This window comes from Oncorhynchus clarkii, chromosome 1 (assembly GCF_045791955.1).
Source record: "Oncorhynchus clarkii lewisi isolate Uvic-CL-2024 chromosome 1, UVic_Ocla_1.0, whole genome shotgun sequence".
Classification (NCBI taxonomy): domain Eukaryota; kingdom Metazoa; phylum Chordata; class Actinopteri; order Salmoniformes; family Salmonidae; genus Oncorhynchus; species Oncorhynchus clarkii.
This window is the reverse complement of record NC_092147.1, coordinates 5384088-5410058: the sequence shown is the minus strand read 5'-3', so window position 1 is coordinate 5410058 and position 25971 is coordinate 5384088. Positions and strand designations below refer to the sequence as shown.

Below are 25971 nucleotides of genomic sequence, written 5' to 3'. Positions count from 1 at the left end.
ATGGGAAACATGTGTTAACATTGCCAAAGCAAGTGAGGCTCTCTCCGTCTATCTGCTCTCTATCTATCTGCTCTCTCTACCTGCTCTCTATCTATCTGATCTCTTGCTCTCTCTCTCTCTCTCTCTCTCTCTCTCTCTCTCTCTCTCTCTCTCTCTCTCTCTCTCTCTCTATCTGCTCTCTCTGATTTCTCTATCCGCTCTCTCTATCTGCTCTCTCTCTGATTTCTCTATCCACTCTCTCTATCTGCTCTCTCACTCTGTCATCTCTCTACATCTGCTCTCTGTCTATCTGCTCTCTGTCTATCTGCTCTCTCTACATCTGCTCTCTATCTGCTTTCTCTATATATCTGCTCTCTCTCTCTCTGCTCCCTGCTCTCTCTGTCTGCTGTCTCTATCTTCTCTCTACATAAATATGCTCTCTCTATCTATTTGCTTTCTCTATCTATCTGCTCTCACTATCTATCTGCTCTCTCTATCTGCTCTCTCTAAATAGTCTCTCTCTATCAGCTCTCTCTAACTAGTATCTCTCTATCTGCTCTCCCCAAATAGTCTCTCTGTATCTGCTCTCTCCAAATAGTCTCTCTCTATCTGCTCTCTCTAAATAGTCTATCTGCTCATTTCACCTGGAATCAAATTATCAATCTCACAATAACACTTTCCCAGTTGATCAAACTCCATTTTGTTTTCATGTTATTTATCTTATTTTTGTTACAAAACATGTACAGGCTGTTTAGAACAACAACAAAAATACAATATCCAATTTTATATGCATTTTTTTTTTTTTATAATCATTAATTCATTTACTGAATCCTCTTGGAACTTCTGTTTCCTCTTCATCATTCTTTTGAATAAAGTCCACAGTTCAAATGGCCTGTTGTCCAAGTGGGGAGAGAAATAAATACAGTGGGTGGAAGTAGAGAAATTTAACTCGAGTTTTTTGGATTCATTTAACATCCAGAAAATTTTAAAAAGAAAGTTACGTGTGTGTCTGCTCTATTGTGGATGCATATAGTGTATATTTCCAAACATTTTGTATTTCAATAAAATAAAAATAAAAACATTAACAGTTTTTCCACAGAGAAAAGCGTAACTGTTTCCGATATATAATTGTTGCTCCTTGTCACTGTTCAGTTCATGCGCTAATTCTCCACAGTGGGGATATAGCTGAAGCTGCATTGTACATTATGTGTGTGTAACTTGTTACACTCTCGCATTCATAAACACACACACACACACACACACACACACACACACACACACACACACACACACACACACACACACAAAAGGCCGGTCGGTCAGGTATGTTGCCACAGTCCTCGCCTAGCTCCCCGACATCAAAGTGTCCAACAGGAAGTACTAAACTCTGACCAGCCAACAGGAAGTACTAAACTCTGACCAGCCCAAACAGGAAGTACTAAACTCTGACCAGCCCAAACAGGAAGTACTAAACTCTGACCAGCCCAAACAGGAAGTACTATCTTGAAACACAAACCCCAATAACTATAGAACAGAAAATGTAAATGGAGAGCTGATAAAAACAAATAGACAACATTTATCATAGTAGGACAGACACAGTTGATGAGGCATATGAGCCAATGTTCTCCCCTACGTCTTAGAAAGAGGTCGGTCGGAGACTTTTGGGGCCAAACTAGCGCGGCCATCTCAGATGCTCTCATTTGACCTCTGGTGATCTTCTTATTTTTCACCCTTTACACTTCTCCTCCACGTCCTTCTCAGTGGCCTTGTGCATAATAGTACACCTTCAATATGAAGATGGGGAATAACACACACACACACACACACACACACACACACACACACACACACACACACACACACACACACACACACACACACACACACACACACACACACACACACACACACACACACACACACACACACACACACACACACAAACACACACACACACTAAAACAAGTTGTAGCATGGGAGGGACTTCATCTATCGTGTCCAAACACTTCATTTTTTTTGTGTGCGAACGCTTGTTCACTTTTTCAGCTTTTTTTTCTGTATTTTTATACTCAAACAGTGTTCGTCCACTTCCAACTTTAATGTCCGTCAGGGGGGCTGTCCGACAGATGTTAGGGTCAAGGTTCAAGGTTCAAGGAGATGGGTTTTCACAGGAGGATGACCAAGTTCAGGATACAAGGAGATGGGTTGGGTGGAGGGGTTGAGTCCCAGCCATCCTCACAAAAACACACGCGCGCATGCAAACGATCACCCCACACTGGACCAAGTGAGGCACGCATGGGATTATGGGTTCCGTTTCTTCTCTTTAGAAACATTTTTTTTTTTTTATACAAAAATCATTCAGCTAAATCTTGTCAAAACGTGGGACTAATAACATAGATCACAACAGGAAACGTTGGCGCGGAAGACAGAAGAAGAAGAAACAACGTCTAGTCCCTTCGAGGCACTGCAAGCCAGGTTTGTCTTCATCTGATTGGCTGAGATGGTCAGGCAGCTAGGGTTTCCCATTGGCTCGCTCTCGCTCTCTCTCTCTCTCTCTCTCTCTCTCTCTCTCTCTCTCTCTCTCTCTGGCACAGTTCCCTCTCCTTCCTGTCCTGTCTCTCTGGTTGGTCCATCTCAGACCTGGACAGGCAGTGTTTGGTTCATCTGTAGTCTCATGTCCTGAATGCTGCCTAGAATCTTCTTCTGGTGGCCTGCCAATGTCACTCCTATCCGAAGAAGATCTCTGAGTTGAGTAAAGAAGAGAGAGAGGGAGAGGTGGGTCAGACATAAACAGTAATAGAATCATACATCATAGTCTTGAGGATGTATACTGTATCAAACATTAAGACATAGGCTTCCCAAAATGTTTACATTAGAGGACATACAGTCGGACACTGTGGGAACAGTGGCAGACTAACAGGTCTCTGTGTACACTTAATACAATGACTTCCTAAGATCATGACAACAAAATGGTGACACTCCTCAGTGCACCGATACCTGGGCCAGGCGTAACGTACTTCAATATCCTGGCAGGTGGGTGAGGGGGGGGGGGGGGGGGGTAAGACAGTAAGACCCACAGCCAGACAGCCAGCCAGTCAGACAGACAGTTATTAATAAGGAACCAAGCAGAGGAAGTCCTTCATCAGTCATTCCCACAGCAGACAGTCAGTCGGCGAGTCAACCAGTCTGTCGGCGAGTCAACCACTCTGTCGGCGAGTCAACCAGTCTGTCGGCGAGTCAACCAGTCAGTCGGCGAGTCAACCAGTCAGTCGGCAAGTCAACTAGTCATTCGGCGAGTCAACCAATCTGTCAGCGAGTCAACCAGTCTGTCGGCAAGTCAACTAGTCATTCGGCGACCAATCTGTCAGCGAGTCAACCACTCAGTCGGCGAGTCAACCAGTCTGTCGGCGAGTCAACCAGTCAGTCGGCGAGTCAACCACTCTGTCAGAGAGTCAACCACTCATTTCATGGTGAATCATTTAGTCTTCACAGTCTTGGTCATTTCATGGTGAATCATTAGTTAGATGGCAAAGCAGTCTTGAAAGACAAGACTCAGAGAGAACAGTCAGCAATCCATAATTTTAATCAATCAGTCACCCAGGTTGACGTGTCTTAATAACAGTCTAGTAAACTGTCTGTTTCTCTCAGGCTGCGTATAGACAGGCAGCCCAATTCAGATTTATTTACCCCCCCCCCACTAATTGGTCTTTTGACCATTCAGGGCAGCTCTGAAAAACATCTAATTGTCTGTTTCGTAGTTGAAAAGAGGACAGGAAGCATTCCCTCCCTAAATGTGAGATGCAATGGAGGAAATCTGAAAACGCTGACACTCACACAGAATTATTTATTATACTTAATAAGGAATGTTATTTTTTTAGAATGGCTGCTCTGAAAGAAAGCTGCACCTGTTTGGCTGGCGTCAGTAATCTAATCGTCTCAGTGATGTTGGTTTAACTCAAAGGGCCTCATGTACCGGATTGTTAGGAATAATAACACAAGGACTCTCTTTTCCGCTATTTCGTTTTGTTTTCCCAACGCCGATAACGAAGGAGAGAGAGCAAACCACGGTCGGCGGTCTGGAGGAACGATTAGCAAACCACGAGGACCCCAGCGCCTGTCTGCGTACTCTCCGCTCACACAGACAAAGACACGCACGCACACACACATTCCACCTCTTTCACAGACACTATGCCCTTTGCTTGTCTGCACGTTTCCGTCGTCCTCTCCATTTTGCGCACTCACACACACACACACTCACACACACACACACACACACACACACACACACACACACACACACACACACACACACACACAAATAGAGCACTGCTCAATGGCAGCAAATTTCGCATAAATAAATAGTTGTTTTTTTTGTTCTCATCAGTTCAACGACGGAGGATGAAATGATGATAAATGAACCACCATTAGAGGAATTACTAGCCATTATGGGTAGGAGAGAGAGCCACTGTACAGCACACCTGTCAGCCTGACAAATTGAAACAAATCACCTCCGCATCCATCCCCTTTATTATCCACCTAACGAGGATAATAAATTAATCATTATTATCCTAATTCCTTTATTTGATCATAACTGGCCCCATTTCCATGACCTCTTTGACACACATTTCCTGTTACATAAATAGCGTGCCAACCTGGCTCTGAAATCAGGGTTGTGTTCATTAGGCCTCAAGTGGAAGAAAACAGACTGAAACAAGGGAGGGAGGGATTACCAGGACTTGTACAGTGAGACACTTTTCATTTTTCATTTAGTAGCGCAAAGTGTTTCAAAACGTTGCATTCTTTTACGAACGCGATCGAAATCTGGGTCAACTATACGTCCTTATTGCTTAAAGGGGTGGTGTCGTGCACTATGGAGGAAGAGGACGGTGTCGTGAGGTGCACTAGGGAGGAAGAGTACATCGCGCCCTTCCTGTTAGGCTTTCATTTGCGTCTGCTCCAGAATGGAGCCCTTTTATTGGTCCCTTCCAGATGACCTATTACTTTAAACCCTCCGCGATTGGTCCTTGCTACACTGAATTAATTCTCTCCGGGAAGAGGAAGAGCCTCTAGAAGTGGTGCTTTTTCTTGTCTTTTATTGCCACTCAGGGTCAAGCTCTGGGGTAGTGTTATCTTATCCCCGATGGTCTCTCACTCAAATCACAGCAAACACAGTGATAACAACAGCCTTGGGTTAGGGTCTGTGATAACAACAGCCTTGGGTTAGGGTCAGTGCAGTGAAAAACAACAGCCTTGGGTTAGGGTCTGTGATAACAACAGCCTTGGGTTAGTGTCAGTGCAGTGAAAAACAACAGCCTTGGGTTAGGGTCTGTGATAACAACAGCCTTGGGTTAGTGTCAGTGCAGTGAAAAACAACAGCCTTGGGTTAGGGTCTGTGATAACAACAGCCTTGGGTTAGGGCCTGTGATAACAACAGCCTTGGGTTAGGGTCAGTGATAACAACAGCCTTGGGTTAGGGTCAGTGATAACAACAGCCTTGGGTTAGGGTCAGTGAAAACAACAGCCTTGGGTTAGGGTCTGTGATTACAACAGCCTTGGGTTAGGGTCTGTGATAACAACAGCCTTGGGTTAGGGTCTGTGATAACAACAGCCTTGGGTTAGGGTCAGTGATAACAACAGCCTTGGGTTAGGGTCTGTGATAACAACAGCCTTGGGTTAGGGTCAGTGAAAACAACAGCCTTTGGTTAGGGTCAGTAAAAACAACAGCCTTGGGTTAGGGTCTGTGATAACAACAGCCTTGGGTTAGGGTCAGTGATAACAACAGCCTTGGGTTAGGGTCAGTGATAACAACAGCCTTGGGTTAGGGTCTGTGATAACAACAGCCTTGGGTTAGGGTCTGTGATAACAACAGCCTTGGGTTAAGGTCTGTGATAACAACAGCCTTGGGTTAGGGTCTGTGATAACAACAGCCTTGGGTTAGTGTCAGTGAAAACAACAGCCTTGGGTTAGGGTCAGTGAAAACAACAGCCTTGGGTTAGGTTCAGTGAAAACAGCAACCTCCATTATGTGCCACAATTCGAAGTGTATCAGGAATTTCCCTGAAACCAACTCTGACATAATTCACAATGCAGACAGCCAACCAGATGTTATTAATTTAAATCCCCCCCCCCCCCCCCCCAATAACTCTGCTGTTTGTCCGTGACAATGACCCCCCCCCCCTCAACTATCTGAATCAACTCTTTTTAGACTCCCCCCCAAAAAACTCTGCTGTTTGTCCGTGACAATGACCCCCCCCCCCCCTCAACTATCTGAATCAACTCTTTCTTCACTCACTCTGCTGTCATTTGGGCCACGAGGTCGAAGGAGGCAAATCCGGCGTTGAGGAAATTGTCACCGTAGCGGCTCATCTTGATGGCGTCCAGCCAGTCTCCCACGGTGGTGAAGGTGGTGTAGTCGGGGACGCATCGGTCGAGCAGGGGCTGCGACGCCCTACAGGGGGAGACAAAAAGAAAAGAGGGTTAAGGTCACGCCTCGCCTCCACCACCGACGAAACCTCACCCCCGAACGCCACCTCGCTCTCTCCCCTCTCGCCCGCCCCTGTAGGGTCAAAGGTCAACTGTCCCAGCCGCCCGACGTAACCGTTGGAGACTGGCTTGGAGGCTCGGACTGGTGTGTGTTCTCTTTGGCGTGACGACGAAAGCAACACAATATGGCAGAGGTGGAAAAACATCTTCTCAATAATCTCCCAGACATCATGGAGATGCTTGTGTAATATCAACATGTGTATGTGTGTGTTTGTGTGCGTGTGTGTGTGTGTGTGTGTGTGTGTGTGTGTGTGTGTGTGTGTGTGTGTGTGTGTGTGCGTGTGCCCGTGTGCGTGTGCACGTGCACATGCGTGTGCATGTGTGTGTGCGCATGCGCATGCGCGTGTGTGTGCGCATGCGCGTGCGCGTGTGTGTGTGTGTGTGTGTGTGTGTGCATGTGTGTGTCTGTGTGCCTGTGTGTATACAGCAGTTAACACCCAATGAGTCCCTCAGAAACTATTAAAAAAAAATAAAAACACACCTAATTGATGTCACGAATAGGGGGCTACCTTGCCATTTATATAAACAGCAGTGGAAGTTCGAGAAGAGAGAACGAGTGCGAGGGTGAATGAAAGTGGGGGGGGGGGGTAAGAAAAGGACAGAAAGAAACAGGGGAGTAGAAAGACGACCACTTTCTCTCTCTCTCTTTCCTCTCTCTCTCTGTCCGTTCTCTGCTCTGTTGATCCTTGTCGTTTGATGGCATTAGATTCATAAGGGGTGGGGGGGGGAGACAGGGTAGAAGTTATTACAAGTGGCTACAGAGGCTCCATTGAAGGGGTGAGTGCTGCAGATGGATAGATGGAGTGAAGTTTAATAAGGCCTGTGCTTCGGGGCCCTGAGGGTTGGGGCTAGCTGCCATTAACCCTCAGTCACAGTTCCCTCTTAATAGACCATTGTTAGCCACTCTCTGAAGCCTTGCGTTGAAGGGGAAGCTGTCCGGCCTGGTCTTTCTAAGTCCTTAAGGTCGTTGGAAAGGTCTGGGATCAGGCTAGAAGTTGTTCTACTGGGAGAGGCCACTAAGATAGTATGTCTGTTGTTATGAGGGGCACACATCTGAGCGGATACACCTCAACTGGTGTTTCCTCAAGGTTTTTGGTTACCTGTTTCCTATTTGGGAGACCGTTTTTGGTTACCTGTTTCTTATTGGAAGACCATTTTTGGTTACCTGTTTCCTATTGGAAGACCATTTTTGGTTACCTGTTTCTTATTGGAAGACCGTTTTTGGTTACCTGTTTCTTATTGGAAGACGGTTTTTGGTTACCTGTTTCCTATTGGAAGTTTCACTAGCTAATGGAGCTACTCAACAACCTGACTCAAACAAAGAGGAATAATATTTATGTTAGCTAGCTGGCTATCCAACACTCCAATTCTTTAAAGTCTAGGTAAGCTTTCGGTTTTATTAATTTATTACCACTGGGACCCGCAGGAGGTAACTGCTAAACTGCTTGCTGTACACTGTACTGCGTGATTGTACACATGGATTGGATTGTGGGTTTACAAACGCGTTAGCTCTAGTAGCTACGTTGACTATGGCGTTAGATAATATGGTGACAATGATGTAGGCTGTGTGTAGCGGTTATGGTATGAAGGTTTGGCTTGGGGAGGACATTTTCGGCTATTCACATACTGCTGTTGTGTTGTATAATGAAGTCAACAAGTAAAGGGAAATGTGAGAGGAGGAGAGCACGTAGATGTGATGATGCTGTTCATATGGTTGCTATGAAAGCGAGCCATGTGTGGCGGGTGATAGTCCCAGTCGTTATTCACCTAATAATAAGGAAAACCCCTCGACCACGCCCACAAATTGGGGGAAATTGTGTTGTTCAATGTACATGCAGGCAGGTCAAAAATCCTGACCTACGGTTCGCAATGCTCACACGTAGGGAAATATGGCTTCAGGCTATTCGGTGTGGAAAAGTGGGAAATGTGGGTGACCCGGTGTGTGGAAAACATTCAATCAACGGCAAGACATTTAACTTGTTTACGGTCCATTTGTAACTCCACTCACTACTTGTAGCTGTACAGTCCGTTCGTTTGTGTTGTTGGTCTTAAATATTCTGGGCTGTTACTAGCTAGCACTCATTCACTCCGTGGCTATTAGAGTCTTCATGAAAAGGGGGCATGAGTAGTGAGAATAATAGGGAGCAGGCAATGCTGAAAAGTAATCTTCAGACATGTTGTACTTTTCTTAAATGTTGTTTAATAATTGACTAAAGTAAATGTTTTTTTTTATTTATTTTTTACTGTGAGCCAATAGGGTAACCTAGGTAACCACAGGTTTGTTTTCCACACAGGCAGTGTTCTATCTAATACAGACTGAGACTATCATTCATATTGCCAATTCTGTTGTAAAACATTTCTTAACCGGAAGCAAATGGAATGAAACTGGGATGTCCAAACTCTCGTTTTAGTTGCAACTGTTTGGACTAATGATTCCACCCCAGATCAGCTAGATGCAGGCAAGAATGTGTTACTGTCTGTCATCTGGATCACTACACATGTTCTCTCGACCTACCTACGTTATCAACTTTCATTCATAGGCTAGGTTGTAGCAACCTCATGATGTGAGAAGAATGTAGTAGCATAAACCTATCGATGTTACATGGAGCTGAGTGAATGGAGTATGAATGAACAGAGATTCAATATAATAGAAATAAGGCCATGCTCATAAAAAAAAAAAATGTCCTCCCTAATCTTAAACGGCACTGATGTACTGTAATGTACTGAAACAACTCACCAATCAAACGTAGCCTGGCTACCACTACATTCCGCTAACGCCATGCCAGATGTCACGGCAGCTCATCTCTCACTCATTCCTCCCTCGTTAGGCTCGGTGGGGGTGGGGGGCACACCTCTCCGCTGGGCCGTTTAAAATCTCGTTAGCAGCTAATTAAAAGCGCTCCCGTCTTTTTTTTGTGCCTCGCTCTTCCTCTAGCTAATTATCTTCACTTAATCTTCCCGGCCATAACTACAGCTCCTGATCCCACATTCCACCTCCTCTCCTGAAGCAGGGACAAAAAGGTAGGTCACCCACCCACTTTCCACAAACGCAACAGAGGAATGTGGCTAAAAACCTAGACATTGTGAAGCCATCGGTCGAAGAACTTCCTTGTAAGAGCTACTGTTGATTCAACATTTGCATTGAGAAATCAAATCAAATTGTATTTGTCACATGCGCGGAATACAACAGTTGTATACCTTACCGTGAAATGTTTACTTACAAGCCCTTAACCAACAATGCCTCTTCACAACTGTCTTGGTGTGTTTGGACCATGATAGTTTGTTGGTGATGTGGACACCAAGGAACTTGAAACTCTCGACCCGCTCCACTTCAGCTCCGTCGATGTGAATGAGGCGTGTTCGACCCTCCTTTTCCTATAGTCCACGATCAGCTCATTGGTCTTGATCACATTGAGTGAGAGGTTGTTGCCCTGACACCAAACTGCCAGGTCTCTGACCTCCTCCCTATAGGCTGTCTCATCGTTGTCGGTGATCAGGCCTACCACCAGGTCTCTGACCTCCTCCCTATAGGCTGTCTCATCGTTGTCGGTGATCAGGCCTACCTACCACTGTTGTGTCATCAGTTAACTTAATGATGGTGTTGGAGTCGTGCTTGGCCACGCAGTCGTGGGTGAACAGGGAGTACAGGAGGGGACTAAGTATGCATCCCTGAGGGGCCCATTGTTGAGGATCAGCGTGGCAGACGTGTTGTTGCCTACCCTTACACCTGAGGGAGGCCCGGGGAGGCCCGTCAGGAAGTTCAGGATCCAGTTTCAGAGGGAGGGGTTTAGTCCCAGGGTCCTTAGCTTAGTGATGAGCTTTTGGGGTCCTATGGTGTTGAACGCTTAGATGTAGTCAATGAACAGCATTCTCACATAGGTGTTCCTTTTGTCGAGGTGGGAAAGGGCAGTTTGGAGTGCGATTGAGATTACGTCATCTGTGGACCTGTGGTATGATTGAAGTAAGATGGAATGCAGGCTACATACTTCAAAGCAGTACATAGGGTCCCAAAACTTTCTCAGAATTCCCAGGATTTGTAGATATCCTGGATGGAATATTCCAAGGTTCTAGAAATCCTGGATGGAATATTCCAAGGTTCTAGATATCCTGGATGGAATATTCCAAGGTTCTAGATATCCTGGAAAACCTGTGGATTTGGGGAGTTGTGGAACCCTACTAGCACCAGATTGAGGTATCTGCTAACTAGGTTGAGATGTGGCAGACTGGTTGTGATAGCTGATAGGCTTACCCGGAAGAGTGCGTGCTGCTGGTGACCACCTTGAGGCTGGCGGCATTGCGGATGAGCTTGTCCAGCGTTGCGACGATCTGGGAGAACTTAGGCCGGAGGTTTCTTTCCTTGACCCAGCAGTCAAGCATGAGCTGGTGCAGTGCTGTTGGACAGTCCATGGGCGGGGGCAGCCGGTAGTCCTGCTCCACTGCGTTTATAACCTGGAGGATTGAAGGGGAGAAGAGAGGAGAGTAGAGATCTAAGTTAAGAGTGGGTTAGAATCAGACCTGGGTCAGATATTTTCTTGGGAATTAGGGGTTTAAATGAAGAGGCATACAAAGGATAGGGTGATCACTGGGCAGAGAAGGGATATGAGGTAGGAAGAGAAAGAGAAGGGATAGGAGGTAGGAAGTGAAAGAGAGATGGGATTATAGTCAAGAAGGGAACAACGTAAGGAGGAAAGATGGAAGGGAAGCGGGAAGGGGGAGGAAGAGAGGGGGAAGATAAGAGAGAGCATGAGAAGGGGGCAGGAAAGATGTTAGGGGGAGCGAGGGGGGAAGGAGGCAGGAGAAATGGAGGAAAGATGGGAGGGGGGAAGGGGACAGGACAGATGGAGGAACGGTTGGAGGGGGAGGGAGGGGGGAAGGGGGCAGGAGAAATGGAGGAATGATTGGAGGGGGAAGGGGGGGGGGCAGAAGAGATGGAAGAAAGACAATGGATGATGAAAGGACAAGGAACCAGAGAATGGGGGATTCAGAGATTGTTACAGTGTTTTTTGGGATCGTGGGAACGTGAAGTAAAGTAGTTTCACTCACGTCCTGGTTGCTCATGTCCCAATATGGCCGCTCTCCGTACGACATCACTTCCCACATGACGATGCCATAGCTCCACACGTCACTGGCCGAGGTGAACTTCCTGTAGGCAATGGCCTCGGGAGCCGTCCAGCGAATCGGAATCTTGCCTCCCTGTGGATATGCGAATGAGTAGGTGAGCGTGAAATACTGGGGATGGAGTCACACACACACACACACACACACACACACACACAGAGTCACACACACACACAATTTATTACCACTCATTCAAAACTTGACATAGATGCCAATACACACTCCAAAAGACTCCCTCAGTGTCCTAGACACTCACCAGACTCCCTCAGTGTCCAAGACACTAAGCAGACTCCCTCAGTGTCCTAGACACTAAGCAGACTCCCTGTGTTCTAGACACTCACCAGACTCCCTCATCAGACTCCCTCAGTGTTCTAGACACTCACCAACCTCCCTCAGTGTCCTAGACACTCACCAGACTACCTCAGTGTCCTAGACACTTAGCAAACTTCCTCAGTGTCCTAGACACTCAGCAGACTCCCTCAGTGTCCTAGACACTCACCAACCTCCCTCAGTGTCCTAGACACTCACCAGACTCCCTCAGTGTTCTAGACACTCACCAACCTCCCTCAGTATCCTAGACACTCACCAGACTCCCTCAGTGTCCTAGACACTAAGCAGACTCCTTCAGTGTTCTAGACATTCACCAGACTCCCTCAGCAGACTCCCTCAGTGTTCTAGACACTCACCAACCTCCCTCAGTGTCCTAGACACTCACCAGACTCCCTCAATGTCCTAGAGACTTAGCAGACTCCCTCAGTGTCCTCGACACTCACCAGACTCCCTCAGTGTCCTAGACACTTAGCAGACTCCCTCAGTGTCCTAGACACTCAGTAGTCTCTCCCAGTGTCCTAGACACTCACCAGACTCCCTCAGTGTCCTAGACACTCCCAAAGACTCCCCAGTGTCCTAGACACTCAGCAGACTCCCTCAGTGTCCTAGACACTCAGCAGACTCCCTCAGTGTCCTAGACACTCAGTAGTCTCCCCCAGTGTCCTAGACACTCACCAGCCTCCCTCTGTGTCCTAGACACTCCCAAAGACCCCCTCAGTGTCCTAGACACTCAGCAGACTCCCTTAGTGTCCTCGATACTCACCAGTGAGCTGGTATAGGTTGGGTCCGTGGCGTCGTCTTCAAGGAATCGCGACAGGCCGAAGTCGGACACCTTACACACCAGATTGCTGTTGACCAGAATGTTGCGAGCTGCCAGGTCCCGGTGAACGTAGTTCATATCAGAAAGATACTTCATGCCTGCGGCGATGCCACGCAACATGCCCACCAGCTGGATCACTGTGAACTGCCCGTCATTAAGCTGGCAGATTCAGAGATAGAGATAAAAAGGTCAGTATATCATATTAAAAACATATATACTAGATTCAATCATTATTTAACATGATCATATTCTTCTCACATATATATATACACAAACACACATTTACTGCCTGTTGAACACGGAATGAGAAAGAACTTGGTTTGTTGTTTTGGAAAGTTTTGAAAGTCTATTGAAAAGTGTTGGTTAATAGCTAGTTATCGTTTGAGTTTAGATCCCGTGACGGGTTGGCATCAGTTGCTGGGGCCGCTACTGATTCAGAAGGGTTGAGTTAAATGCGGAAGACACATTTCAGTTGAAGGCATTCAATTGTACAACTGACTAGGTATCCCCCTTTCACTTTTCTTTACTATCTTTCCAGTGATTCTTCTGACCAAGGTTGGGTCTGAGGAGCTGTTTAGCATAGCAACTAGCCTTGCTGCTAGTTAGCTGCCTACCAAGCTAGCAGGGCTTTCTTGAGGGCTTGAACGCAGCCCGTGACACAGTTAGTCATTGTGTCTGAGATCGCGGATGTGGTTGTCTAGATCCCTGCTGTTTGTTGTTGTTGTTTTTAATCTTTGCTGTGTCCTGTCTGGAACTGAGAGGAATAACAGCGTAACCTATGTTGTTACCATGACAAAGACCAAAGCTGGCGGGAGTACCGTTGAGAATAGTGGTATCTATCACAGGTGAAGGTTCTTTTAAACAAACAAAAATAATTCTACAAGCAGTTGTTTCCCAAACAATTAAATAGCTTCAAGTGTTGAGTCCAAATGCTGTTGGAGTCAACTAATAAAATAATGGACGACCTGACCAGAAAGGTCCGGGACCTGAAGAACAGTTTGCTGTTCTCCCAGGGTCAGCTCGATGAGTTCAAACAGGAGAACGGCAAGATGACAGCAATCTGAAAGTCATTGAGAGAGGATATCAGCTATGAATGTGGATCTGTAATAACAATCACGGAGAAATTGGATTATCTCCAGGGACGATCAAGGAGGAACAACATGGTTGTGTACAGAATTACATAATCTCCACATGAGACCGAGATGGAGTCTGAGGACAAAGTGAGGGAAATTGTCTTGGAGAAACTGAAGATGGACCACAGGAAGAATGAGGTGGATCGCGACCACAGAACTGGAAAACTTACCACCGGCCCAGGTGACAGGTCCAGGCCGATAGTTGTCAAGTTCCTGAGGTTCAAGGACAAGGTAGCTGTTCTGGAAAGAGCCAAGGACTTGAGAGAAACGTATATCTTCCTCAACGAGGACTTTCCTGAAGCTGTGCGCCAGAAGAGGAAAGAACTTATTCCTGCTATAAATGTTGCCAGAGCGCATGGGGACATTGCTTACATCCGCTATGACAGGCTCATTGTCCCCCCTTCCTCCCAAAAGCCTGGAAGGGTTGAGAGAGCCAAGCCTATGGGTTCGTAGCATCAACCCCACAGCACAAACACACTTACACACACCAACTAATTAATGGACTGCTGAATGTATATATTTTTATGTATATATTTTTTCTCTTGCTTTGTTTTTATTATTTCTATCTCTGACAAGGAAAACAGGAAATAGCCCTTATTAATATATGTAGCCTTAGAAATAAGGTTCATGAAATCAATAACTTGCTAACATCAAATAACATTAATATATTAGCCAGTTCTGCGACTCACTTAGATAATTCATTTGATGATTCGGCAGTAGCAATACAAGGATATAACATATATAGAAGAGACAGGAATGCTTGTGGGGGGAGGTGTTGCTGTATATATTCAGAGCCAAGAAACGATTAGAGAATAATTTATGTCAAGTGTTGTGGTTGCAGGTTCACCTGGCACATCTAAAGCCTTTTCTTTTGGGGTGTTGTCATAGGCCTCCAAGTGCTAACAGTCAGTATCTAAATAATATGTGCTTGATAGTGTATGTGATAGGTCTACTTTTTGGGGGGGGCCTGAATATTGACTCGTTTTCATCAAGCTGTCCACTCAAGAGGAATCTTCTCACTATAACCAGTGCCTGTAATCTGGTTCGGGTTATTAATCAATCTACTGTACACCAGGGTGTTTCCAAATGCTACAGAAACAAGATCATCCACATGTATCGATCACATTTTTAATAATACCGTAGACCTTTGTTCTGAAGCTGTATCCGTACCCATTGGATGCAGTGATCACATGACTATATCCAGGAAAGTTCCAACAGCTGGTCCTAAAATAGTGTATAAGAGACCATACAAAGGATTTTGCTGTCACTCTTATGTGAATGATGTTTAAAAAATATATATGTTGATATAATGTGGATTAATAAGGATCATCCACACGTTGCAATTGATTCATGTATGAAAGAGCTTCTTCCAATTATTGATAATCATGCACTTGTTAGTTAATAAACTGACTGTTAGAACTGTTAAGGCTCCATGGATTGATGTGGAATTGAATAACTGTATGGTTTACAGAGAAAAACGGGTAAAAGGAGTGGCTAGTAAGTCTGGCTACACATCTGACTGGCTGACTTACTGCAAATTGAGAAATTATGTGACCAAACTCAACAAGAAGAAGAAACTGTATTATGAAGCCAAGATCAATGATATAAAGAATGATATAAAGAATGATGGGGGAAAAAAAGACAAATTCAACTCCATCTTTCATCGAATCAGATGGCTTATTCATCACAAAATGATTTTGATGTTGCGAATTAATTTATTGATAACTTCATTGGCAAAGTGGGCTTAGACAGGAAATGCCAACAACGAACAATGATAAAAACATGACTAATGAAAGAAAAGCATTGCAGGTCAGAATTTTGTAAAGATAGTGTGGGCGGGGTGGTAAAAGTTATTGTTATCGTTCAATAAAGACAAACCTCCTGGCATTGACAACAGATGGAAAGCTACTGAGGATGGTAGCTGACTCTATAGCCACTCCTATCTGTCATATCTTTAATCTGAGTCTAGAGGAAAGTCTTTGTCCTCAGGCCTTGGAGGGAAGCCAAAGTTATTCCACTACCCATGAGTGATAAAGTGGCCTTTACTGGTTTTAACAGCAGACCTATCAACTTGTTGCCAGCTCTTACCAAACTGTTCTAAAAAAAACGTTTTTCACCGAATACAATGCTATTTCTCTGTAAACAAGTTAACAACAGACTTGCAGCAAGCTTAAAGAGAAGGTCACTCAACATGTACTGCACTGATACAAATGACTGACGATTGGTTGAAAGAAATTGATAATAAGATGATTGTGGGAGCTGTACTGTTAGATTTCAGTGGAGCCTTTGATATTATTGACCATAACCTGTTGTTGAGAAAATGTATGCGTAATGGCTTTTCAAGCTTTGCCATATCGTGGATTCAGAGCTATCCATCTAATAGAACTCAAGAGGTTTAATGGAAGTCTCTCTAATGTCAAAAATGTAAAGTGTGGTGTACCGCAGGGCACCTCTCTAGGCCCTCTAATCTTTTGCATTTTTACCAATGACCTGCCACTGTCATTAAACAAAGCATGTGTGTTGATGATTCAACCATATGCGCATCAGCAACCACAACTAACTAAGTCACTGAAGCCCTTAATAAACAGTTGCGGTCTGTTTTGGGTGGGAGTCCAGTACTACATTGGTCCTGAACATTTCTAAAACTAAGAGTTGTTTTTGGTATAAATCGATCCTGGATCTCAGCTGCACCTGGTAATGAATGGGGTGGCTGTTGAACAAGTTGAGGAGACTAAATTACTTGGCATTACCTTAGATTGTAAATTGTCATGGTCAAAACATATAGATTTAATAGTTGTAAAGACGGGAAGAGGTCTGTCCATAATAAAGAGATGCTCTGCTTTTTTGACACCACACTTCACAAAGCAAGTCCCGCAGGCTCTAGTATTATCTTATCTTGATTTTTGTCCAGTTCTGTGGTCAAGTGCTGCAAGGAAAGACCTAGTTAAGGTGCAGCTGGCCCAGAACAGAGCGGCACGTCTTGCTCGTCATTGTAATCAGAGGGCTAATACTAATACTGTGCATGCCAGACTTTCTTGGCTAAGAGTTGAGTTCTTGTTTTCATGAGAAACATTATTGTGTTGGAAATTCCAAATGGTTGCATAGTCAACTTCCACACTGCACTGACACACACACACCAGACATGCCACCAGGGGTCTTTTCACAGTCCCCAGGTCCAGAACGAATTCCAGGAAAACTACAGTATTATACAGAGCCACGGGTGCACTCCCTTACATCTTATATAGCGTAAGTGAACAGTTAACCTGGTATAAAAAAAAAACAAATAAAGCAACACATCAAGGAACATGCACCTCTCCCCCACGTGACCTTCTCACTGTGTGTTTGTACTGACATGTGTGTGGAACTGATAGATACGTTTTAAAAACATTAACATGTAGTGTTTAAATGTATGTAAATTGTATTTTGTCTGTAATGTCTTTTCGGACCCCAGTAAGACTAGCTGTCTCCATTGGCATCCACTAATGGGGATCCTGAGAAATAAAACAATTAATAAAATCTCTCTGTCTCTCCTCACCACTCTATTTGGTTGCTCTCTGTCTCTCTGTTCATCTCTTGCTCTCTTTCTTATTCTTACTATCTCTCTATTTATCCCTTTGCCTCTCTCTCTCTCTCTCTCTCTCTCTCTCTCTCTCTCTCTCTCTCTCTCTCTCTCTCTCTCTCTCTCTCTCTCTCTCTCTCTCAGTGTCAACCAGTATTTAATTTAAGGGAGAGGCAGTGATTCATAAGCTGAGTGAATCCTCTGTAAATGTCAGAGATAGCGAGAGGAGCGGCGCGTTTGTCTGATATTGGCAACAGACGAGGGTTAGGGCCTTTTCCCAAAGAGATGGAGAGAGGGTGCGGAATACGAGGACATTAATAGAGAAGATAGGGGGGAGATATGCTCTTGTGCTTTTGCTGGGTAGTGGTGCAGAATGTGACGATTACAAATAGACATTTATGAAGTGTGTTCAAGAGCATCAGTTATCTGGGCAGTTTTACAGAGCGCAGATTTTTAATGTGTGTGTGTGTGTGTGTATTCCACATGCTCTCTTACCCTTAAGAAAGAGTCCAGCGCTCCGTTTTCCATAAACTCTGTGACGATCATGACTGGTCGGCTCTTGGTGACCACGCCCTCCAACCGGATTATGTTCGGGTGGTCAAACTGTCCCATGATGCTCGCTTCGCTCAGGAAGTCCCGCCTCTGCCTGTCGGTGTAGCCCACCTTGAGTGTCTTGATAGCCACAATGATCTCCCGTCGTCCGGGCAGCTTCAGACGCCCACGACACACCTCCCCAAACTCTCCTGTGAGAGTGAGGAATGGGAGACAGCGAAAGAGAGAGAGATATGGAGGGGGGAAGAGAGGAAGGATCGGAAGAGTGGAGGAGAGTGGAGGAGAGTGGGGGAGAGAGGGGGAGAGGGACAGTTTACTGGTTAGAAACAAGGAGCCAGGGAAGGGAAGCGGGAGATAGAGAGTGGGGGTGGGGGGGGGGGGGGGCTCGGGGTGAACGGTGGCTAGGAGCAGTAGAGAAAAGGGGGAAAGCGAGAGGAGGGGGAGAGTAAGGGATGGCTGAGGGAAAACTAAAAGCTTAGAGTGGGTGGACGTGGGTAGTTTGGGGTAGGGGGAAAAGTTTGATAAGAGAGTGAGGGAGGTGGGAGGGTAGGGGTATACGTATGGGTAGAGGGGAGGTGGGAGGGTAGAGGTATATGTTTGGGAAGATGTATAGGTTGGAATAGAGGTATAGGTGGGAGGGTAGAGGTAGAGGTTGGAGGATAGAGGTAGAGGTGGGAGGGTAGAAGGAGAGGTAGGAGGGTAGAGGTATAGGTGGGAGGGTAGAGGTAGCGGTAGGAGGGTAGAGGTATAGGTGGGAGAGTAGAGGTAGAGGTAGGAGAGTAGAGGTAGAGGTGGGGGGTAGAGGTATAGGTGGGAGAGTAGAGGTAGAGGTAGGAGGGTATAGGTATAGGTGGGAGAGTAGAGGTAGAGGTAGGAGGGTAGAGGTATAGGTGGGAGGGTAGAGGTAGAGGTGGGAGGGTAGAGGTATAGGTGGGAGAGTAGAGGTATAGGTGGGAGGGTAGAGGTATAGGTGGAAGGGTAGAGGTATAGGTGGGAGGGTAGAGGTATAGGTGGGAGAGTAGAGGTAGAGGTAGGAGGGTAGAGGTATAGGTGGGAGGGTAGAGGTAGAGGTGGGAGGGTAGAGGTGTAGAGGTAGAGGTGGGAGGGTAGAGGTAGAAGTGGGAGGGTAGAGGTAGAGGTGGGAGGGTAGAGGTAGAGGTGGGAGGGTAGAGGTGTAGAGGTAGAGGTGGGAGGAGAGCGGTGGGAGGGTAGAAGCAGAAGTGGGAGGGTAGATGTAGAGGTGGGAATAGAGGAATAGGTTGGAATAGAGGTAGAGGTAAAGGTATAGGTGAGGGTAGAGGTATAGGTGGAAGGGTAGAGGTATAGGTGGGAGGGTAGAGACAGAGGTGGGGGTAGAGGTAGAGGTGGAAGGGTAGAGGTATAGGTGGGGTAGAGGTATAGGTGGGAGGGTAGAGGTGTAGGTTGGAGGGTAGAGGTAAATGTAGGAGGGTAGAGGTATAGGTGGGAGGGTAGAGGTATAGGTGGGGAGGTAGAGGTATAGGTGGGAGGGTAGCGGTATAGGTTGGAGGGTAGCGGTATAGGTGGGAGGGTAGAGGTATAGGTGGGAGGGTAGAGGTATAGGTGGGAGGGTAGAGGTATAGATGGGAGGGTAGAGGTATAGGTGGGAGGGTAGAGGTATAGGTGGGAGGGTAGAGGTAGAGATGGGAGGGTAGAGGTAGAGGTGGGAGGGTAGAGGAAGAGGTGGGAGGGTAGAGGTAGAGGTGGGAGGGTAGAGGTATAGGTGGGAGGGTAGAGGTAGAAGTATAGGTGGGAGAGTAGAGGTATAGGTGGGAGGGTAGAGGTAGAGATGGGAGGGTAGAGGTAGAGGTGGGAGGGTAGAGGTAGAGGTGGGAGGGTAGAGGTATAGGTGGGAGGGTAGAGGTAGAGGTGGGGGTAGAGGTACCGATGGGAGGGTAGAGGTAGAGATGGGAGGGTAGAGGTATAGGTGGGGTGGAGGTGGTGTGGTAGATTAGGCTTCTGAGGGATCGGGGGCGGGGTCAGAAGAAGAGACAGGAGGAGAGAGAAGCTTGGCGGTTGTGGAGGTTTTGCGTCTCGGGCCTAATACGCCAACCAGGTGCGAGAGTGTGTGAGAGCAAGAGAAACAAGGGAAGTGAGGGAGGGAGGGAGGGAGGGAGGGATGATCGGTGGGAGGGAGGGTAAAGGGGAGGGGAGACAGGGGTTGGGGTTCGTCACTTAAGGCGAAGGCTGGGAAGCGACGGGTTCAAGAAGCAGCAGTAGGTGTTAAGCCCTTGTAGTAGTAGTAGTAGTAGTAGTAGTAGTAGTAGAGTGGAGGGGGCTCAGCTGCAGGTGACGTAAACCTCAAATCCAACTTCCCATCATCACAAGTCTTCATTCGGCCCAGACACAAGGCTGAGAATTCAACTCTGAGCCGGGAACAAATCCTACAGCTTTTTTTTGCAAAAAAAATACTAACATTTCAAGATATCAAATAATTTATGATTTCAAGATTACTAACTAGTGCATCAAAAAAGGGTGGAGGGAAGGAGCAAGAGTAATCTAAAGGGAAACAAGAAGGACGACCACATACGGAGGTCAAGGGTCAAAGGGTCTTTAGAGTGGCCCCGTTTAACATTGACCCTTGAGAAACGTGGGGGGGTGGGGTGTTCTGAGATGACCAATCCTGAACCTGGAAGGCTGCTGTACTAGCTGCTTGACCAGCCAATCAACCCTCCTAGATGATGATTAAGTCAGTTACATTCAAGTAGAAGAGCTAACCAATGGAAGTGACTGAATTAATGACACTTGAAGGAACAAAATAACTTCCTACTACAGAGCACCTCTCCAGGATCAGGAATGGGCAGTTCTTAAAGGTTAAAGGTTAAAATACATTTTTAAAAAAAGGTTAAAAAGGACAAAAAGTGTGGAAAGTAGCTAGCAATCAAACAGGCACTTAGGTGCCAACCTAGGGGGCCATGGTTGTGAGTGAAGCGAATTAGAGGTGGGGGGACATATTTTTGCAAGGGCGTAAGTGCAGATTTTAGATTAGGGGGGGCTGAGGCTAGTGCTGGGGGGTGCGAGGCGAGGCAGGGGTTGGGATGATGAATTGAGTGAAAGTACCGCTTGGCGTGAAGTCCTCTAACGGTATGGCCTGGAGGTGACTAGCAGTCTTCCCCCTGTAGCTCAGGAGCTTTGGTTGGTTACCTGCGCCGATGACCTCCTCGATCTTCACGCAGGAGATGTCGATCTCCTTCGCAAACTCTCGGACGGCCTCGTTGGGGTCCTCGTAGGTGAAGGGGTCGATATAGACCTTCATTCCCGGCGTGACTATAGGGGATTCAATAGCGGGAATAATCACATGAATCACGGCCGTCAAGCAGTAGTTACCATTGAAAACAATATGTACTGGGCATTCGGAAAGTGTTCAGACCCCTTTACTTTTTTTCAGATTTTGTTACATTACAGCCTTATTCTAGTGTATTTAAAAAAAAGTTTTGTCTCATCAAAAAACATAAATATCACATTTACAAAAGTATTCACACCCTTAACTCAGTATTTTGTTGAAGCACCTTTGGCAGTGATTACAGCCTCAATTCTTCTTGGGTATGACACTACAAGCTTGGTCTCTCTAGAGATGTTCGATCTAGTTCAAGTCCGGGATCATCTTTCCCTCAATCCTGTCCCTGCCGCTGAAAAACATCCCCACAGCATGATGCTGCTGCCACCACCGTGCTTCAACATGCTGTACCCTTCCCCAGATCTGTGCCTCGACACAATCCTGTCTCTGAGCTCTATGGATAATTCCTTCGACCACATGGCTTGGTTTTTGCTCTGACATGCACTGTCAACTGTGGGACCTTATATAGACATGTGTGTGCCTTTCCAAATAATTTCCAATCATTTTAATTTACCATAGGTGGACTCCAATCAAGTTGTAGAAACATCTCAAGGATGACCAATGGAAACAGGAAGCACCTGAGCTCAATTTCGAATCTCATAGCAAACGGTCTGAATACCAATGTAAATAGGGTAATTCTGTTTAAAACATATATATATATATATATATGTATATATATATATATTTTTTTTTTAACCTGTTTTCACTTTGTCATTATGGGATATTGTGTGTAGATTGAGGAAAATGTTTTATTCAATCCGTTTTAGAAGAAGGCTGTAACAAAATGTGGGGAAAAAAAGTCAAGGGGTCTGAATACTTTCCTAGTGCACTGTACGGGTTGGATTAACAGAAGATTTAGCAGTCGAGGCACACTTTCAATGAGCTCCACAGCCACTACCAATGCTATAATTCAGTGTAATCTGTGCCTGTTATTGTAAAGCCAGTTATGACATCACCGGCTGTTGACACGCAGTGTGTGAATATATACTGTTGAATGTAGGGACAAAGTCAAGCTCAGACAGTGTCTGTTAGAATGTGGATCTTGGGATCGCTTATAATGTAGGACAGGATAGGCAGTAGAGACTTACTGTACTGCTGAAGTTTCTCTGTGTACTCTGACTCAGAGCCATTCCTCTGCTTCCTGTGGGGCAAACCAGAGTAAAAACACAAAATCAGTCATGTGCCGCAACACAGCAATACTTAATGGAACAGGAGAGTGTGGAAAGGATGTCAGTATAGCTGTGTCAGGTAATATAGATTTCAGTATAGCTGTGTCAGTTAAAATAGATTTCAGTTTAGCTGTTTCAGGTAATATAGATTTCAGTATAGCTGTGTCAGTTAAAATATATTTCAGTATAGTTGTGTCAGTTAAAATATATTTCAGTGTAGTTGTCTCAGTTAAAATATATTTCAGTATAGTTGTGTCAGTTAAAATATATTTCAGTATAGTTGTGTCAGTTAAAATATATTTCAGTGTAGTTGTGTCAGTTAAAATATATTTCAGTATAGTTGTGTCAGTTCAAATATATTTCAGTATACCTGTGTCTGTAGAAATAGAGAATTACACTGTATTTCTCACTAGGATAAAGCTCACTTAGCTTCATATTCGAGGCTAAGAAATACAGAATGTTGAGTAAAACTACAGAAGAAGACAATATATTGAGTAGAAAACGTAGGACTCTGTTTTGTATGTATGAAATGAAAGCTGAGAGAAAACATAATGGCCCAACACGAGAAGTAAAGGACAAAGTCTCTCCCAATGGCAGACTGTTTCCCACAACACCCAGTTTAACACATCTTCCCACATACTGGTTCAGACTACCCCCCCCCCCTCTTTTCCTTTACTCATCCTCTGCTTTCTCTTCTTTCTTCAGTATCAGTCCATTAATGGGGGGAGGGTTGGGGACGTTGAAAATCCATGTTAATGTAGTTCCTTTGTTGTCTAACCAGTAACCGGGGCAATAATACCCGACGGTGATTTGCATCTCATTTCCAATTCAAATGTGGTTCCGGAATATGCCGAGGAGGCTCTGAGTTTTGCTTTTTTTCCACCATTCTACTTTTTCCCTTCTCTCGTGGCAGAAGCTTGCAAGCTAAACTAAGACAGAGAGAGAGAGAGACGCTAGCGAGCTAAATTAAGACAGAGACACACTAATGAGATAAGCTAAGACACAGAGACAGACACTAGCGTGCTAAGCTAAGACACAGAGACAGACACTAGCGTGCTAAACTAAGACACAGAGACAGACACTAGCGTGCTAAGCTAAGACACAGAGACAGACACTAGCGTGCTAAGCTAAGACACATAGAGATTCACTAGCGTGCTAAGCTAAGACACAGAGACAGACACTAGTGAGCTAAGCTAAGGCACAGAGACAGACACTAGCGAGCTAAGCTAAGACACAGAGACACTAGCGTGCTAAGCTAAGACACAGAGACAGACACTAGCGTGCTAAGCTAAGACACAGAGAAAAACACTAGCGTGCTAAGCTAAGACACAGAGAGAGAGGAGGAGAGGGATGAGGGAGGAGAGTAGGAAGGAGTTTGTTCAGCGTGATGAGGGCCCTGCTCTTCAGACCAGCCGGCTCACACCGAACCATTCCACCACGAACCATTCCACCACGAATCATTCCACCACGAACCATTCCACCACGAACCATTCCACCACGGCAGCAAAGAGGTGGGTGAGCACCAGCCACCAAAATGGAAGGGTGTCAAACTCGCACACTTCACCAACATGCAGACGCCCAGTAAAAGGTGAGTAGTGCTACGTAGAGTTGAATGACCGAAGTGAGGCCGAGCTATGCTTTTACAGGATCTGAGTGGATGTTGAAGTTCCTACAAGTGAATAGGAGTCAAAAGGATTCAGTGGGGTCAGCCGGCGTCCGAGCGCATGAAGGCAGGCCAATCCTTTCCTAGCAGCTGCAGCTCATGCTGTGTCCATTGGGCAGGGCTAGCCTTGCAAGATTTTGGGAGGCAAATCTGTTTGGGACTTTTCACTAGATAGAGCTAATCTCCTACTCACAAACCTCATAGGTGGCACGCCAGTCCCGAGTGTCCCTGTGTGTCTTCTGTGGGTTTCAGGATGTAAACACATTCAAAAGTTGACATTTCCATTTAGTTTTTTTGTGGGGGATTTTTCAATCTGTAAATCAAATACACCAGGAATTGCGAGAAATATGCAATTTTCTCAATTAGAAGTACGCTGGTGTTGAAACACAAATGGAAGAAATGACCACGTTGTGTAATATTACATGAGCTTGGTGAAATGCTGTGGATAATTTTTATCAATGGAGGTAAATCCTAGAAATTAAAATGAAAGTCAGATGAAGAAACTTTTTCTAATGTTGTCTCAACGACAAAGTGTTCACTGGGTATTATCGACTTATTCTCACCTGAGGCAGACGATGGCGATGACAACAACAGCTATGATGAAGACTAGACCGGCAGTGGCTGAACCCACGATGAGGGGCAGCTGCTCCTGAAGAGACTTCTCTGGGTCACCTAGGGGTCAAGAGGTTAGAGGTCAGGTGAACACGAGAGCGTTACCCAAATAATCTACCCTTACTCCTAGAAACCATTCCTACCCTTACCATTCCTACCCTTACCCCTAGAAAGCATTCCTAGCCTTACCCCTAGAAACCATGCCTACACTTACCCCTAGAAACCATTCCTACACTTACCCCTAGAAAGCATTCCTACACTTACCCCTAGAAAGCATTCCTACACTTACCCCTAGAAACCATGCCTACACTTACCCCTTGAAACCATTCCTACACTTACTACTAGAAACCATTCCTACACTTACCCCTAGAAAGCATTCCTACACTTACTACTAGAAACCATTCCTACACTTACTACTAGAAACCATTCCTACCCTTACCCCTAGAAACCATGCCTACACTTACCCCTAGAAAGCATTCCTACCCTTACCCCTAGAAACCATTCCTACACTTACCCCTAGAAAGCATTCCTACACTTACTACTAGAAACCATTCCTAGCCTTACCCCTAGAAAGCATTCCTACACTTACTACTAGAAACCATTCCTACACTTACCCCTAGAAAGCATTCCTACACTTACTACTAGAAACCATTCCTAGCCTTACTCCTAGAAACCATTCCTACCACTACCATTCCTACCCTTACTACTAGAAACCATTCCTACCTTTACCCCTAGAAACCACTCCTACACTTACTCCTGGGAGACTACTTTCCCAAAAGTAAGTGGAAACCTGATCGTCCAACAACTCATTCCAAAATAATGTGCATTAATATGGAGTTGGTCCCCGCTTTGCTGCTATAAAAGCCTCCACTCTTCTGGGAAGGCTTTCCACTAGATGTTGGAACATTGCTGCTATAACAGCCTCCACTCTTCTGGGAAGGCTTTCCACTAAACGTTGGAACATTGCTGCTGGTACTTGCTTCCATTCAGCCACAAGAGCATTAGTGAGGTCGGCCACTGATGTTGGGCAGTCATCTTTCCAATCCATCCCAAATGTGTTCAATGGGGTTCAGGTCAGGGCTCTGTGCAGGCCAGTCAAGTTCTTCCACACCTATCTCGACAAACCATTTCTGTATGGA

At 45.6% G+C, this 25971-nt stretch overlaps 1 protein-coding gene across 1 annotated transcript; it reads right to left on the bottom strand.

Moving 5' to 3' along the window:
- Positions 1-771: 771 nt before the first annotated feature.
- Positions 772-25059, bottom strand: LOC139414260 (ephrin type-B receptor 3-like). The gene is made up of 11 exons (XM_071162163.1): positions 25047-25059; positions 24784-24892; positions 24418-24459; positions 22477-22529; positions 21112-21330; positions 17977-18224; positions 12733-12948; positions 11565-11714; positions 10771-10970; positions 6271-6426; positions 772-2722 (listed from the first exon to the last, which is right to left on the bottom strand). Exons 1-11 carry the CDS (start codon positions 25057-25059, stop codon positions 2614-2616), a joined length of 1515 nt encoding a protein of 504 aa, XP_071018264.1. The 3' UTR covers positions 772-2613.
- Positions 25060-25971: the final 912 nt, after the last annotated feature.

Excerpts from the sequence above, each read along its gene's own strand:
- LOC139414260 (XM_071162163.1), bottom strand. Across the intron at positions 24,460-24,783 it reads ATCGCCATCGTCTGCCTCAG|AAGACACACAGGGACACTCG; the intron begins GTGAGAATAAGT and ends TGAAACCCACAG. Across the intron at positions 6,427-10,770 it reads AGCAGCACGCACTCTTCCGG|GGCGTCGCAGCCCCTGCTCG; the intron begins GTAAGCCTATCA and ends CTCCCCCTGTAG.